This window comes from Zeus faber (assembly GCF_960531495.2).
Source record: "Zeus faber genome assembly, chromosome: 18".
Lineage (NCBI taxonomy): Eukaryota > Metazoa > Chordata > Actinopteri > Zeiformes > Zeidae > Zeus > Zeus faber.
Window position 1 is genome coordinate 19,689,221 of NC_137210.1, and position 17,120 is coordinate 19,706,340.

Here is a 17,120-nt window from a genome sequence, read left to right on the forward strand (position 1 = left end):
GATGGATGGATAGCTGTAGCATCCTATTTTCCCATAGTCTTTCCCATTCCAGCTTGCTGTTGCATTGTTCAGGTTCAGATTGAACCCCTGGTGGTGCTTGATATCGCTATGCTGCGCTGCAAGCATTGAACAGGTCCCTCTCCTCTCTCTCCTCACCCTCCCCAAAAATATGCTTTTGGCAAACGCCCTGACAGTAATAGCGTCAATCTCCACCTAGAAGTAAAGCAGGCTAATGGAAGTACACCCCACCATGCCTGATTCATTGTATATTTAACCACCATTTTACATTTTGCAAACTAATAGTAACATTTTATAATTAACAATTTATAGACTATATATTGCCTGGGATTTTGGAAGTTGTAATATTGCCGATTTACTTAGATTTTGTCTTTAAGCCTGGATTACAGTCAAGTCATGATCTTTTTTTCGAATTTCATAGTTACAGATGGTGTAATCAAGGCCTCCACCTGCTCGGTGTTTCTCAAATATTTCTTGCGTGTAAATTCCTTATGAAATAAGAAGTTGTTAAAATTGTCATCGATGTTGTTCCATACGGGATAGATAGATATTGTTGTGTGTGTGTCTTATTTTTAATCATTATTGGCAGGGTTATGATAAAAAAAAATCACGTGTTTCTTCCTGATCATCGTTATTACGGTGCTCCACTAAACGCCCAGTCAGCAGTTTCAGCTGAGTGCTTTGAAAGAATAATCAATAATCACTTTCTCGTCTCTATTTTTCTCATTTCATCTCACTCATCGGCCTCACCTTCCCCACCCCACCTGCCTCCTGCACACCCCCTGACCTCTCCCTCCATTACTCTCCCCCCCTGTCTCTCTCTCAGGTGGCCTCCTCTCAATGGGCAGGTCCCCCTGATCCGGACAACCCCTTCCCACCCCCCTGCCCCCCCTCTCCTCACCTTTTTCTCCCGTCACCCCGTCGCCATGACGTCGACCAGTCAGCTGCTACCGTTCAAGCTGGCCCCACCCCCGGGGCTGCTGGGCGAGGCGGAGGGGGGGCTGAAGTGCGACCAGGAGATCGAGAGGCGCTACGAGATCGTGCCGTCCGTGGTCTGCTCCATGTGCTGCCTCTTCGGGATCATCTACTGCTTCTTTGGTGAGTTTGGCGCGGCGGGTTTTGCGCGGCGGGTTTTGGCTTGTCCCCAAAATATGATTCTAAGGCATGAACGAAAACCCAAAGTGAAAAAGCCAGTCATCACAAAACACTTATTTGGCCTGTTATTTTGTTATTATGAAGAAAGAAGTCACATTTAACCAAAATCCCCCACATGGAAAATGCATGTGAAAAGATGTGTTTTTTCACCAATTTGCACGTGATAATGTACATGTGATTCACGTATGAATATATGCATATTAATATAGACATATAAGATATATACATATAAAAGCAGATGCGAAACCCGTATATAACACATTTTAATCCCATGTGTGGGATTTTTCTGGTGCACTGTAAAATGAAAAACAACTCTAACTGGTGTCTCATTAGTTATTTCACAGTGTGCCAATTTGTGCCATACATAGGATTCACATGTTTTTTGTAAGGGTGTAGAATAAAGTCAAGATTATAAACATGGAGCTGGGTCATTTTGGATGCCATGGATAAAAAATGACACATTTACATGGTACATTTGAACCGGGTTTACTTCAGTTTTCCTAAACCGTTTACAGCCCATGAATCAGAAACTGCTTCGCTCTCCAAAATCCTCCCGAGGGGGCCGGAGCAGTCAGCTGTTCTATCATTTCCAATTTGATCTCTGTCATTGCAACTTGAACGTCGGGGCGTGAATGTTCACTCTCAGTCAGAGCTGGAACGCTGATGAGTCGCACCGTTTTTTTTTTCGGAAAGTGAGATTAAGTGTTATTCCTTCGCGATGTCGTTCCTACCTTCACTGTCACCTCTCCTCCCGTGAAAGTCTCTCTCATCATCCCCACTGTTAAAAAAACAACAAAAAAACAAAAACAAAAAGGAAACGTATAGGCGCGCATCATCTTCTGATGGTTCTTCAACGGGGACGCAGGTCTGAGTAGAAAAACGAAAAAACTACAGCGACAAAGAAACACTGAGATTTATTATCAACGTAAAATAGGACTGATAAGTAAAAAAATGACTCCTTGATGATTATTTAAATCACAATCCCTCCTCTCCTCTAGTTTGTGCGCTGCTTTTTAATGTGTTATTTTACATTCTCCTTAATCCTTACCGCTCTTTATCGGGCTTATTGATAACATTATTCAGGGGTGGAATTAGGGGTGAGTGACTAATTGTGGTTGCATCACATGCTAATTATATTTAATGTTAAAAAGCATAATTAATCAAAAGGAAAATCATAATTATTTGCCGTTAAATACATATTAATCTCTTCTAAAGTATAATTAAGTACACACCAAAACTGAAATAATTACACTTTATATAATCTTTTTCAATTTGTCTTTTGTTTTTTTTCTTGTTTTTGTTTTGTTTTTGTTTTCACATAAGGATTATATCTGCCTCGAAACGCATATTTATTTATAAATATAAAATAGTTAATTCATTCATTTAACAATTAATTCCATTTTTTGTGGGGGTTTTATCAGTTTAATTTGAATTAACTGGGTTTGTCAGTAAGTTTGCTTGGTTGTGAATAACTTCATTGTACCGGTCTCTTTAAAGCTCCTTTTTTTTAAATATCAATAATAACAAACATACTGTGTCTATTAACTACAACGCTATTATTCCACTTGAAACATTTTCCTTTCTGAACTTTCCCTTTCTCCTTGTAATTTTTGAAAATAAGGGAGAGAGGCTCGTCTTGTGATCTCCAAAACAAAGAGACAGGTTTCTGCTTTGGATTGATCGACCCTGCTGTGAGACCAACAAATTGATGTTTTATAAATGAGGAGGCATCGCACCGTGGGCGCGGCTCGGCAGAGACCTCGCTTCAAAATATATAACAACCTCGGCATTGTTCCCCGCCGTTAAAACAAAACCCAAGGCAAAACAAAACATTTTCAAACTTTTGTTTATAATCGTTGTTTGCTTCAAATACGAGAAGCCAGCAGCACGAGGTCCCGGCAACTTAAGTTGATGCACATTCTGTTTATGAGAGGGAGAAAGGGAGGGGTAGCAGGAGCGGAGGACTGGGGCGGGGTGAGACGAGCAGATGAGATGGAGAGACTCTCCAAACTTCAGGAGAGAGAGTGAGGATGACAGTGATGGGTTCAAAGCAGTGACAGCCCGGAGGGTTGTGGCCTAGGATGGATAGACGCAGGAGGGATTAAGGACGGAGAGATGAGATGAGGGGCCCCCGGGGCTTGATGGATAGTGGATGGATGGGTGGATGGATGGATGGGGCAACAGGGGAAGGTGGTGCAGAGGTACTGTACTCAGGTTTATGGATGAATGGATATACAGTAGAGTGATTTGATGGGTGGAGCATCAAGGCAGTGTGTGGGGGAAGACAAATGAATTGAGCTGCTTGGATCCCCGCCATTCAATTTCATCATATTCTTCTTCCCCTCATTCTATTGTTTATGCCCGTTTTATTTTGCGTTCCTTCTCGTCTGTGTCGTTTTTTTTTTTTGGCGTGCATTGTGGCGTTGAAAAAAATGCAGCTTGAATTCAAACGGAAGGCAATTTTGTTTTGTGGGATTATGCATCTGTTTGACTTCACGTGAAAAATGAACAATTTGAATTTGCACCAACAAATCAAAAAGACCTAATGCACTGACCATGCCTTGGAAAATCCAGCATTTATTCCACTTCCCACGCGATCTTTCTCATTTGCCAGGATTCTTGGTATATCGGCATTATATGCCATGGCACCCTGGTAAAACACCAATCGCCTCGGTACTTTTCCTGTTTAGGAACTCTCCTTTTTAGGCAGCTTTTTTTGGGAGCTGTTTTGTCAAATGGTTAATTGAATCGAGTTAGGTTGCATCGTGTGACGAGGCCATCCAACCATTCAACCCAGTGCAATGGATCCAGTTGCCATGGTAACCTTAACCAAGCTGGTCATCTTGCCCAACTAACAAGCGGAACCCTAAATCCTAAACGAACTGTAAGCACTAGAACTATTCAACTGTAGCTCCGGATTGCCACTGAGAACTTCCGTTTGTATTTTGATGTATTCTTTCTTTCATTTTGTTCTTCTCAACGTAGCGGGCAAGCATCTAAGCAAATTAGACCCCCGCCCCCTCCCCCCCTCTTGTTCAACCACAAAGAGGAAAACCTTAATGACTAAACCCTTTCCTTCGGGTGGGCTCGGCAGCCTTGAACGATGAAAGGGCGTATAGATCGGGCGAGGTACTCGGGAGATGAGGGGGAAGAGGAAATTGAAAGAATGTATTAAATAAACGCAGGGGGAAGAGTGTGTGAAAGGATGCCGGGCATTGGGAAGGAGGGAGAGCGTCGTCGGACTCGGCTGTGCAATGGCTGATTACACAAAGATAACAATCTGATGTGGAGCCCCTGAGAGGGACGGGGACGAGCGGGGGGAAAAGAAACAATGAGATGAAGCGGGAAGTGGAGGGAGATGGAGGCCATCAGCGAGGTTTCGGAGGCGGCGAGATTTAGGGACTAAAAGGCTTCCTAATTTGGGCATTTAAGGCTTCGGCAAGAAGCATTATCAGCGTTCAGGGTCAATAACAGATGTTTGAATGCAAAATGAATCAGTGAGAATATGGAGGAAAGAAGGAGGGGTTGCTGAAAGGGGGGAAAGGAGGTCCAAAAAGGCGGGAAATTGTGTGTGTGTGTGTGTGTGTGTGTGTGTGTGTGTGTGTGTGTGCGTGTGTGCGTGTGTGCGTGTGTGCGTGTGTGCGTGTGTGCGTGTGTGCGCGTGTGCGCGTGTGCGCGTGCGTGCGTGTGTGTTGTGTCCGGGGATAATATGAATTCAACTCATTTCCTCTACGATCTCTTTGCTAGATATCCAGTGTACAATCCGTCCGAAAGGAAATGACATGTAATTAAAGAAATAAAATAAGTGATTTGTACGCGGCGCACCAGACACCTATCACCAGTGGAATGAGTAATTATGGCCTGCGAAGGGAAAAGGGGCTTCTTAGGAGACGACTAAAAGACATCTCGGAGCTTTGAATGACGGTTTGATGAAGCAAACGTAACACTGCCGTGCGGGACATACCACGATCCCTCTCTTTTACCAGTGAAACATTTATTTATTCGTAATATTTCAGATATATTTACTATATTTATGGCAACATTGTGACAATATCCTAATTTAATTTAATGATTTAAGCTCCATCCTACACTCGTGAAGCACATCATTTGTCATGAATAATAATCGTTCATTTATTTATGCAATAATTCCCTACACGTCAGTCTTAGTCGCCTCAGATCATCTGCACGTTTCTGGTTGTCTGGGTCCTGCCGTGTTTAAGTGTGTTGGCCCGTTTTAGGCTGCGCCTCGATTTCTTATCTGTTTTTATTTTTTTATTTATACGCTTTTATTCTTCTTTGCGTTTATAAAATGCATTTCATACCTGACGTGGAGCACGTTGGGTTGCCCTTGTCTATGAAATGTGCCGCGCAAGTAGACTCGCTTTTACAGGATTGAACCCGGCGTTATAACAGCGACAAGGCAGCAAAATCCACCTTTGCACCCCGCAAATGCTCCAGTCAAACGTCACCACGTAGGCAATTTTCCAACTTGCCTCTTGTGGTCAGGTGGAAAAAAAAAAAACATGTAAACGTCTCTCCCCAGCGGCCTCCATCAGAGCGTCCCCGGTCGGTCGGCGGCGTCACAAAACAAACAAACAATCGGCGTCTTTATGTTTGGCTTCAATGTCAAACACTTCATCTCATCCCTGTGTTATCTCCCTTCAGTCGTTTGGCGTCATCTTTTCCTTTCGTATAGCTCGTACAAAACAATGTCGCACACAGTTATTCGGGGGATATTTACGAATAGCAAAGCCGACAGTTGTATGAATATTTTATGAGAGAGATGCTTGAAAATCAGATCAAAAACTACCACCAAACACCAAACGATCGACTACAGCCTGTCCTCATAACCTTGTTGGTGTCGCCTACCAGATGAGAGAGGCGCTCTCACGCCTTGAGAGGATTTTTAATGCGAGTGACAATCCAGAAGATGTTAATTCAGGGCTTAATGTGACTCAACTCTGTTCCTTTGCGATGATGGAGCAGTGTATCACACTGTGTGTCATAATGTTTATCTAATAATGCACGGTGTTTATTAACCTTTCCTACTTCCACACTGTTCTTCCATCCCCCTAATCTATTTGGGCTTAATGGAATATTTGCAATTTGCCACATGCCTGAAACGCTAATCTTCTAATCTAATTTATTCAAAACCTCATATTGTTCCTGCGGTGATTGATTGTAAGTGCTTCTGGCCAGACCCCTCTCTCCGTCGCCACCGAAACCTTACGTTCCTCAGATCTCTGATATTAGCTTCTTTATCGCCTCGGGGTGTGGCCCTCCTACACATGTACGTACACCGGATGTTTTGTGTGTTGATACCTAAATCCTAGCCTCTCCCCCAGGCTACCGCTGCTTCAAGGCGGTGATGTTCCTGACGGGCCTGATGTTTGGCTCCGTGGTGATCTTCATGCTGTGCTACAAGGAGCGGGTGATGGACACCCACCTGAGCGTGGAGGCCTCGGTGGGCATCGGCCTGGGCATCGGGACGCTGTGTGGCCTGGTCACCATGCTGGTCCGTAGCGTGGGACTCTTCATGGTCGGCCTGCTGCTGGGCTTGCTGGTGGGCGTGGCCTCGCTGGTGGTGAGTGGACCGGTCGTTGTGCTGTTGTCCCGGTTGTGTGTGTTGACACACGGCCGCGTCTCATGAAGGGAGTATCGCAAATAGGGCGACGCCTTTCGTGTCTTATGTATTAGGGGTGTCACCATTCTCCAAATCCACGATTTGGGTCACAATTCGATTCGATTTTCGATTTAAAAATGTGTATTTTTTTTTTCTTGATTTGTAAAGAAATACACTTCAGTCCAGACACATCAAATTATTTATAAATAATGGGGTTTTTTTGGAGTGGAATTAATATATAAACAAAATATTTCATTCAATTTCAAAGATGAAAGAAATGCTTGGGAGCCGCAAGAGCCGGCTCTTTTCAGTGAACTGAAAAGAGAGGAACCTTTCAACACACTTCGAGTGCGTCACTTCTCCTCGGCGCCACCGCGTCCGTGTCCGCTCCGTACGTCTCTTGTCTCTCGTCTCTTATCAGACTTTTTTCCTCGTTCTACTCATCATATCACAGCATCATGTTCCGTTTAATATATTGATCTCATCTTTGATATCTCAATCCAAATCATATCCATAACATTAACTGCTGTTATTGAGCAGCACTCTGTACTCTGTTCCGCCCGCTCAAGTAGAATAATCAAGTGGACATATTGTAAAATATATCATATTTTATTGAATCGGAGCGCACTTTTCCTTTCAATTATTAACCATTTTCCAGCTCAGCTGCTCAGCAAGATCCATTTGGACAACATAACCCACCAGAATACGGGGAGCATCGCGAACCTGCTTGTGATTTCGAAGATCAAAATCGAACGCTCATTTGGATCGAATTTTGAGTAGGAATCGTGACACCCCTGTTATGTGAAGCACTTTGAATTGTATATGCATTTGTGTGTATAGAGTTAAAAAGTGCTTCGCAGAGAAATCATGACATAAAAGCAAACATAATAATATAAAGGGAAGAGATACAAGGAGAAAATATGAAGATACAATATAATGAGCAAGCGCATCAAAAACATTACCGTAATTTCTGGACTATAAGCCGCTACTTTTTTCCCATGCTTTGAACCTCGCGGCTTAAACAAGGACGCGGCTAATTTATGGATTTTTCCCGCTTTCACAAGCTTCATGCCGCCAAAAAACTGAGCAAAAAACACATTATGTGACGGTGCTCAGATTTTTGGCATGAAGCTTTCAGTAGACCAATGAAATTGCCGAACGGGTTAAGGTGAAACAATGTAACTGTTTAGTTTACTGTTTAGATTAAATCGAGCGCGCTCAAACTTCCCATAATTTACGGTAGTCATTTTGTCACCCTAATCATGGCAAAGACACAAAAAAATGCACATGATGCAGCTTTCAAGTTGAAGGCGATCGATTTGGCTGTTGGAAAAGGAAGTAGAGCTGCTGCACGGTAGCTTGGCCTTAATGAGTCGATGATAAGACGTTGGAAACAGCAGCGTGAGGAACTGACTCAGTGCAAAAAGACAACAAAAGCTTTCAGAGGGAAGAAAAGCAGATGGCCCGAACTAGAAAATGAGCTCGAAGACTGGGTCAACACACCGAGAGCAGACGGCCGAGGTGTTTCAACTGTGCAGATCCGACTGAAAGCCAAAACAATCGCCACCGCAATGAAGTTTGAGGATTATAGAGGTGGACGGTTGTGGTGTCTGCCAGTGGGTCCTGACAGCGTGGAGCATTGGCAAAAAATCCACCATCATCCACTGGTCTCAAAAGTCTGGACTGCTGCGTGTTGAAGAGGGCAGCATGAGCTCAGCGGGGAATTTGCCTCCGAATGAAAGTGACGAGAGCGACAATGAAAACGATCCAACATCGGATGAAGCAGTTCTGAGGCTATTCAACTCAGACACCGAAGGAGATGACTTCAGTGGTTTCAGTGCGCAGGAGGAGGAAGATAGTGACCAATGACTTTCTGGTAGGCTACTGTTTACCGCTAATTTTTTATTTTTGTTACAAGCCGTGTTTCGTTAAAGCCTGTGTTAAGTTAATTTGTTTCAATGTACTGGTAGGCACCTGCGGCTTATAGACATGTGCGGCTTATTTATGTTCAAAATAATTACTTTTAAAAAATTCAGTGGGTGCGGCTTATATTCAGGTGCGCTTAATAGTCCAGAAATTACGGTACAAGAATACAATTTGAGTTCACGACACCTCAGCTAAAATCATGATTGATTTACTTTGACTTTTATATTAAATTCAGGGGTAAAATGGTTGCAGATGTAGGTGAATGCCAGTTTATTTTGTGTATTATAGTTTTTACGATTGCTCTTATAAAATAGCAGGAGTGCTATTGAGACAAAACCTCTTACCTTGTTGCCATTTATCACTATTCTCTTAAACTCCTCTTTCTTTATCTTCCAATTGCAATTGTCCAAGATGATTCTCTCTCTCGCCCCTTCCTTGTCCTTCTTTCTCTCTGCCTCTCTCTCAAATAAATTGTTTTTTTTTTTTTGTTCTCTCCTGAGACGTATAGTGGTATTTGGTCAAAGATTGGCATTTACAAAGCATCACCTTTCTCTCCATCCACCCCCCCGTCTCCCAGGTGATGGAGGAGTTCTACCACCCCAAGACGGTGTGGGTCCCCCTGGGCATCCTGCTGGGCTCTGGGACGCTGTTCGCCGTCCTCACCCTCCAGTGGCAGCGCTGCTTCGTCACCTTCTCCACCGCCACCTTCGGTTCGGCCATCATCACTGTCACTGTGGATTACTTTATAGAGCTGTTTGCCTTGGTGCACTACATCTATGAAAGACTCAAGGTACAGGCACTCGTGTTGCTTGAGTGAGATAAATTGTGTATACACATACCTGAGCCTCACCCATAAGTGTGTGTTTATGAATATGTCTGTTTCATACATAATCGTCCTCTCTATAGATTGCATTATAAGGCTTTCATCTTAGGGCACTGTCTATAAGGCTCACCCATTATAGTGTGTGTGTGTGTGTGTGTGTGTGTGTGTGTGTGTGTGTGTGTGTGTGTGTGTGTGTGTGTGTGTGTGTGTGTGTGTGTGTGTGTGTGTGTGTGTGTGTGTGTGTGTGTGTGTGTGTGTGTGTGTGTGAGGGGGAGAGAGGGAGAGGGAGAGGGAGAGAGCTATCCTGTGGTGCAGTTGGCAAATTGGACTGGAAAACCAATTTACAATCATCAGACATACAACAATTTACAATTGATTGGAAAAGCAATTAAGATTAGAAGATTTGTCAATCTCCAAGCAAATTGTATGTCATTATTTTAATTTTGACTGGTTGGGAAAACATTCCCAAAAATTAATCAAGGAGTTTAGATTTGCCATAGCAGTTTGTGTCGATTTTAAAATCAGAGCTACCCAGAAGCAGATTATTTTCATTCCTATATCTCGTGTCTCGCTCTGTTGGAGGATTATTGTTTTAAAGCAATTATTCACCAAACCCATAATTGTGACCTTTGCTCTGTAGGTGGCGCCAAAGAGGCCGGTGTGCTGGTTCACCTGGGTCATCTTGGGGGTGTGGCCTGTCCTGACGCTCCTCGGTGTCCTGATCCAATGGAAAGTCACTGCGGAGGGATACTCCCACACTGAGCGTAAGTGATATTAGTGATATTACGTGTTTTTTTCTCTTGTCAAAGAATCTGTAAAGCAACCCGGAATTGACTTGCTTGCCTGGAAAGGTCCCCACCACCAACAATAGAAACGGCATTATAGAGGAGCATATTCCCACAAATACATACAGACAAAGTACATTAAATGGCGCAAGAAATAAAAGAAAGAAGAAAGAAAATCATTTTCAAGAGTTGGATTTTTTTAACAAAATAATCTTACGGATTACCACTTTAAAAATATCATTCCACTGCGATGCTTCACTGGTGAACATAGGGCATATCATTTTTCCAGCCTTTTTTAAAACTAATTTGCCATAATCCTCAAATTCCAAACATAAATATTTCAGGAGGAATACAAACTCTGAGAGGTGTTGGATGTGTGCTGGATGCTTGGGTTCCAGAGTAAAAGATTAAGGCATAATGCACTGCAGGCAGGCAGGCACGGGGTAGGTAATTGATGCAAATGCATTGCTGAGCGCTTCCAAACCCGGGAAGTAAATAGGTACTGTATGAATGAGTTACTGAGCCACTGTGTGTGTGTGTGTGTGTGTGTGTGTGTGTGTGTGTGTGTGTGTGTGTGTGTGTGTGTGTGCGTGTGCGTGTTGTTTTTTTAATCGGAACGCTGAGGTAAAACGAGAGCTCAAACCAATTTGATTCTGGAATAAATAGGCCGCCATTTCCCCACAAAATTGCTACTTGTTTATTTAAACTTGATATAAAAGAAAAAGCAAAATTGCATTTCTCTGGAGCTTTTATCAAAGAAGTGAACCTGTGTAGTCCAATACTGGCAACCTTTTATAACATTTTAATAAAAGAAAGAAATTGAAAAGAAAAAAGGTTATTTAATAAAAAAGGTTAAGCTTTATTGATCAATCGTATTTTTCTATAGGTTTATCTTAAAATGCCATGAAGCCAAGGAGGTGGGGTGTGTGTGTGTGTGTGTGTGTGTGTGTGTGTGTGTGTGTGTGTGTGTGTGTGTGTGTGTGTGTGTGTGTGTGTGTGTGTGTGTGTGTGTGTGTGTGTGTGTGTGTGTGTGTGTGTGTGTGTGTGTGTGTGCCAGTCTGTCTGTCCGTGCAAATGATTGTGTGTGAACCTGAAGACACAAGCAGTAGCCATGTCAGCTAAATGTTTTATTTCCAGAAACAGGCGTAGTCTGTTCTGGAAGCAGCCACAATACAGATGGCATCCAGACACACACACACACACACACACACACACACACCCACAGACACAAGTACAAATGCAAGGGAGGAAATGTGTATTATTTTATTTTGATTTTATTTTTTTATTTTTATTTGTATTTATTATTATTTATTATTATTTGCCCAATATATTTACACGTCATTATTTTTTTCTCGAAACAAGCAACTGGACAAGCTTTGAATGGCCACAAAAGAAAAGGGCGACGGCCATAAAGCTCAATCAGTCGATCATTCACTAAACCTCTCTGTCTGTCTAAATCCTCCCTCTCTCCCGCCCTCACTCACACTCACACATGTGCGTGATCGGTGTCGGGGTGTGTATGGTGTGTTGGACGATGCCTCAGAAGGAGTCACACATGGGCCTTTTTAATAGGATGAAATAGGAAGCCGCCATGGCTTCCAGTCAGAGTGTGTGGGCAAGGAGATAGAGGAGGCTTGTGTGTGTGTGCCTGCGTGCGTGCCTGCGTGCGCGCCTGCGTGCGCGCCTGCGTGCGTGCCTGCGTGCGCGCCTGCGTGCGTGCCTGCGTGCGTGCCTGCTTGCGTGTGAGAGAATGAAAGGGAGGGAGTGTAAGAGAGAGACTGACGGTAAACAGACCAATGGTGTATGTAAGCTCTTGGTCTTTGTCTGTACTATATGTTCTTGGTGTGTGTGTGGGAAAAGGAGAGAGTGAGTGTGTGTGTGTGTGTGTGTGTGTGTGTGTGTGTGTGTGTGTGTGTGTGTGTGTGTGTGTGTGTGTGTGTGTGTGTGTGTGTGCGTGTGCGCGCGCGTGCAGGTTTCTCCATAGGGGAACCTATTGTTCCCCTATTGTTATTGTAATTTGCATTGCACATATGGCCTGTGGTGGTCATCTTCTTGGGGGTGGGGTTTTCTCATTTAAAGGGGACCTACAGTTTTTGAAAAATTCACTTTTTCAGTGCTTGTGCACATGCATTTGGGTCTCTGATGGGCCTACTAACATACAGACTGTGAAATAAGAGAACCCAGTCAATTGTTGTGAGCTGTCTATTTCAGAAAATTTGTGGTGAAATAGGCCGTTCAGATTTGCAGCCCATATCCACATAATTTAGGGGTTCAGTAGAATTAGAACCGCCCTCCATCTTAGGGTAACGCCACCCTGGAGCGAGACCGGACCCGCTAGCATCGGAGCTAAGAGCTAAGCATGGGAAGTGCTCTGTTGGCTGCAGAGACCAGCACAAATCTTTTAAAAGAAAGCAGAATTAATACCGACTTTCCATTAAGAAACTGCTATGGAGGGATTCTTCTGTGTGTTTATTGTGTGCTGTGTGTTTCTTTCTTTCTAAAAAAAAAGTATGCAGTAGATAGACTGTAGGCTGTGGTACAGTATCCACTGTTTGTTTCTCCAAACAAAACCAATAAGAATAGTGTGCTTTTATTGTAGATGTATTTATTTTGTTTTATTTTATTTTCCGTCGTCTACTATAAACCAAAAAATCTCCGGTGGAATGTCCCGGTGCAGCGTCGGTACAAACTTTTAAAGTAGGTCTAATAAGATTCAGCAACTGGATTGGTTATTTCTCGCCTCAAATTTGTTCAGAAACATATTTTGATGGACGGATAAGGTGAAATCAGTGAAAGTTTAGGACTACCGGGGCATACAACGAAACCCGGCGTAAATCTCAAACCCCATTGGCTCAGAGACCTAGGGGCCTGGCAGCTTGTTTACATTTAAAGCTACACACACAGAAACAGGATGGGTAGGAGGCCTGTTGGAATGGCTGGAATGCATAGTCTGAGTGGTATTTCAGCAACAAAAACTCCATGTTTTGTTTTGGGGGCCTCAGATACCCATTAACTTGTTGAAAATAATTCCAGATTCAAGAGGTTATTTGTCACACACATATACGTACGGTCATACATATATACGAGCATAAAAGGTCCCCTTTAATAAATAACAACTGGGCTATATATATACCTTATATTATATACTGTGGTGCCAGGGTGGTGTGGTTTGAGCAGCCACCTTGATCCTGGGCCCTATTACCTTGTGGCAGGCCACACCACATATACATTTGCATATTTATATACATATAATACAGGATATAAACAGACTAGAAACACAGCTTCCCTGGTTTGTCTGAATAAAGGACCAAAACTGGAGGTGGAACAATGGGGGGGCAGGTGCCAGATAGAGGATAAGGGCGGGTTAAAGAGGAAACACTCTCTCACACACACACAAACACACACACACACACACACACAAACACACACACACATACACACAGAAATAAACATGCTTTTGCTGAGGCCCAGTTCAATAAAATGATTATTATTATGGAACACCACTATGAACAACATAAGCCCTGTGAGTTTAATGATAAACTAGGATTCAAGGAGGTAGAAATCACACTCTCCTGCGCTGCCCGGCATCTATGCAATACATCAGACACACGCCGGTGCACACGGATGCACAAATACACACACGTGCAACAACAAATCCACACACACACACACACACACACACACACACACACACACACACACACACACACACACACACACACACACACACACACACACACACACACACACAGAAAAACACACATAGACTGACCCCCCTCCCCCCACACATACACACACACACACACACACACACACACACACACACACTGGTGCACACATTTATAACAAACCACACAATCAATAACTGTGACGTGCGAACACACACACACGCACACACACACATAGACACACACATACATTGGTGAACATATTAATAACAAACCACACAAACGTCATCTGAGATGCAGACACACACACACACACACAGACACACACACGCACACACACACACACATACATTGGTGCACACATTTATAACAAACCACACAATCAATAACTGTGACGTGCGAACACACGCACACACACACATAGACACACATACATTGGTGCACACATTAATAACAAACCACACAAACGTCATCTGAGATGCGCACACACACACACACACACACACACACACACACACACACAATGGAGGGACACAAAAGGCTGGGGAGGGGGTGGGGGGGGTCCAAGGTGGGTGGTTGGAGCAGGAGGGGGGAGGAATATCATTACGTTGTCTCCCTGGCAGATGGTGCCTCGTTAGCCGCCCCCCCCGTGCCCACCCTGGCACAAAGAACCACGGACCCCCACGACACACACATACACACACAGAGCGGAGAATGCCCTTTTCCTGATGATACGCGCTAAATTACCCTTGTACTCGCAAGGACTTGGGGCTCAACAAAATTGTGCTAAAGTCTACACATAAAGACACCAACAGCTAATCCTGTAAACACACTAACACACACACACACACACACACACACACACACACACACACAGGGGTGGTTGATAATCAGTGGGCAGAGCGACAGACTGAATATTCTCATCTGTCATCTGTTTCTAAGGCGGGCGTGAAAATAAGTAAAAACACTCCCTCTCACACTCGCACAATATGTCAGCCGTGTCGGTATCCAGGCACGAGTACACGCCGCGAGGAAACCGTCCATCTGCCGAGCCAGTGAATACAGAGCAGGGGACGGACGGGGACGAAATGCTAAAAATGCGCCCGGAAGCCCGCCTCCTCCCATTGGGGTCGGAAGATAGCTTGTGAAACCACTTTAGAGAGTCGTGTCAATGTTTATTTTTCAGGTTTTCAAGTGTTCACAGAAGGGCCCATTGATATCTTTGTACAGGTCTATTTCAGTTTGTTTCCCTCTTTCTCGCACCATATTTCTCACTAGCTTGCTTGAGAACCGATCTCAAGCATCTAGATCGACCGTCTTAATCCAGTTCTCTTTTCATTTATCGACTCTTTTCGTGCTCTCTTAATCTTTCTTTCAACTCCTTCCATTGTATAAAAATGTTGGGAAAAAAAAATAGTTTTAGATAACCAACCACCGCATCTCTCTCTCTCTCCCTCTCCCTCTGCCTCTCTCTCTCTCTCTCTCTCTCTCGCCCCAGTCGTTCTGAGCCGGCAGCAGAGGCGGGTCCAGCTAATCCGCATCCGCCAGCGGGAGGAGAGGATGAAGAAGGAGAAGGAGAACAAGAAGAAGAAAAGGCGACAGAACCAGAAGCCCAACCCCAAGCAGAAGAGCCAGTCGCTCCACCACCACCACCACCACCACCACCAGCAGTACCACCACCCGTCCGCCTCCCACCCGCACCACCAGGGCTCCCAGGGATCCCACCCGCCCAAAGCCCCGCCTCCCCAGACCGAGCCGGGTTTCCACCGCAAGACCAACCCCATACGGCGCTTCGACGGGGACGTCCTGTCGCCGGTAAGTCCAAAAGAAGGGGGGGTAACCGATCGACGGTAGAGGTCTTGGTGGCATCACGGCAACAAGGTTCTGGGTTCGAAACCTGTCTTGGACCTTTTTGAATTGAGCTTACCTAACCCCAACCCCCTAATCCTAACCCTCCCAACGTGGGGTGGACAATATGGCAAAAATATCACATCACGATTTTTTTCAGACAGGATCACGATCCACGGTCTTATCACGATTCTCTTTCGTGTTGGTTTTTAAAAGGCGGAACTCCAAGCTTGAGCCGCAGTATTTTTTTGTTTTGTTTTTAATCAGATTTAATATACATCCAAAATAGGTAAACAAGGGATTTACGAGTTACTTCCATGGGAAATAACATTACACAAATTGATTTATTTAAATGTATTTACAGATTTTGATCGTGACAAAGGAGCCATCAAATTGAGCCCTTTTACGCGCCCTATGTAGAGACACGCCAATTAACCAATAAAAGCAAACATTAGGTAGTTTGGTTTTCCTTTTTAGGTTCTGTTACCTTGAAGGCTATATTTTTTCAAATAGGGAAATTAGTTTGGTTGTACTGTTCTGTCCTGATTTCAATTTGCGCTCCAAAGGGGAGACCATACCAAGTCTCACCATGCTTGGCTCTTAATGTTATTAACAAAGTGAGATGTTTCTGGGTTGTATTTAACAAATACAACAAAACAAAAGATCATCCTATTTTTCTGTCTCGTATTCATTTCCAAAAAAAAGTTTGGAAATCGCCTTTCAGACCAATTCCCGTCGTAAGCAGGAAGAGCTGACTCGTTCGCGTCCGCGTTCCGTGCTAGGAAATAGTATGTTCTGTTTTAGATATTAATTTTTTTTACCAATCTAATTAGACTAGACAAATGTGCCCCCACCCCCCGTGCACTCCATGCATACGTTCTGTCTTTATTTTTTTTTTTTTTTGCTACCGACCCGCCAGATCAGCAGCATTCTGACGCCTACAATGGACTAGTGAATAGTGTGATTCAAGATTTGGCTGAGAAAACAACTTTGGATGCGTGTATGAGCCATAGAACTGCAACTGATAGAATGTGCACTATAGCACGACACTAAACCTCTCTCTGTAAGGGCAGATCGTGGAGACGTAGTCGTTCGCAATCTAATATCGTCATATCGCACTCCCAATCCTAACCCCTAACCTTAACCCTAACCCCTAACCCCTAACCTTAACCCCTAACCCCAAACCTTAACCGTAACCCCTAACCCCTAGCCACTAACTTCTAACATTAACCCCTAGCCCCTAACCTCTAACCTTAACCTTAACCCCTACCCCC

The 17,120-nt window shown here is 43.9% G+C and overlaps 1 protein-coding gene across 1 annotated transcript in view; it reads left to right on the forward strand.

Moving 5' to 3' along the window:
* Window positions 1-944: 944 nt before the first annotated feature.
* tmem198aa (transmembrane protein 198aa) overlaps window positions 945-17,120 on the forward strand; it is a gene marked incomplete at both ends in the record, with an annotated part of 17,979 nt that continues 1,803 nt past the window's right edge. Inside the window, 5 exons of the mRNA XM_080018613.1 lie at window positions 945-1,116; window positions 6,519-6,757; window positions 9,300-9,512; window positions 10,186-10,309; window positions 15,497-15,813. Of these exons, the coding sequence (XP_079874739.1) occupies window positions 945-1,116; window positions 6,519-6,757; window positions 9,300-9,512; window positions 10,186-10,309; window positions 15,497-15,813 (1,065 nt within the window). The remainder of the gene's footprint in view (window positions 1,117-6,518; window positions 6,758-9,299; window positions 9,513-10,185; window positions 10,310-15,496; window positions 15,814-17,120) is intronic.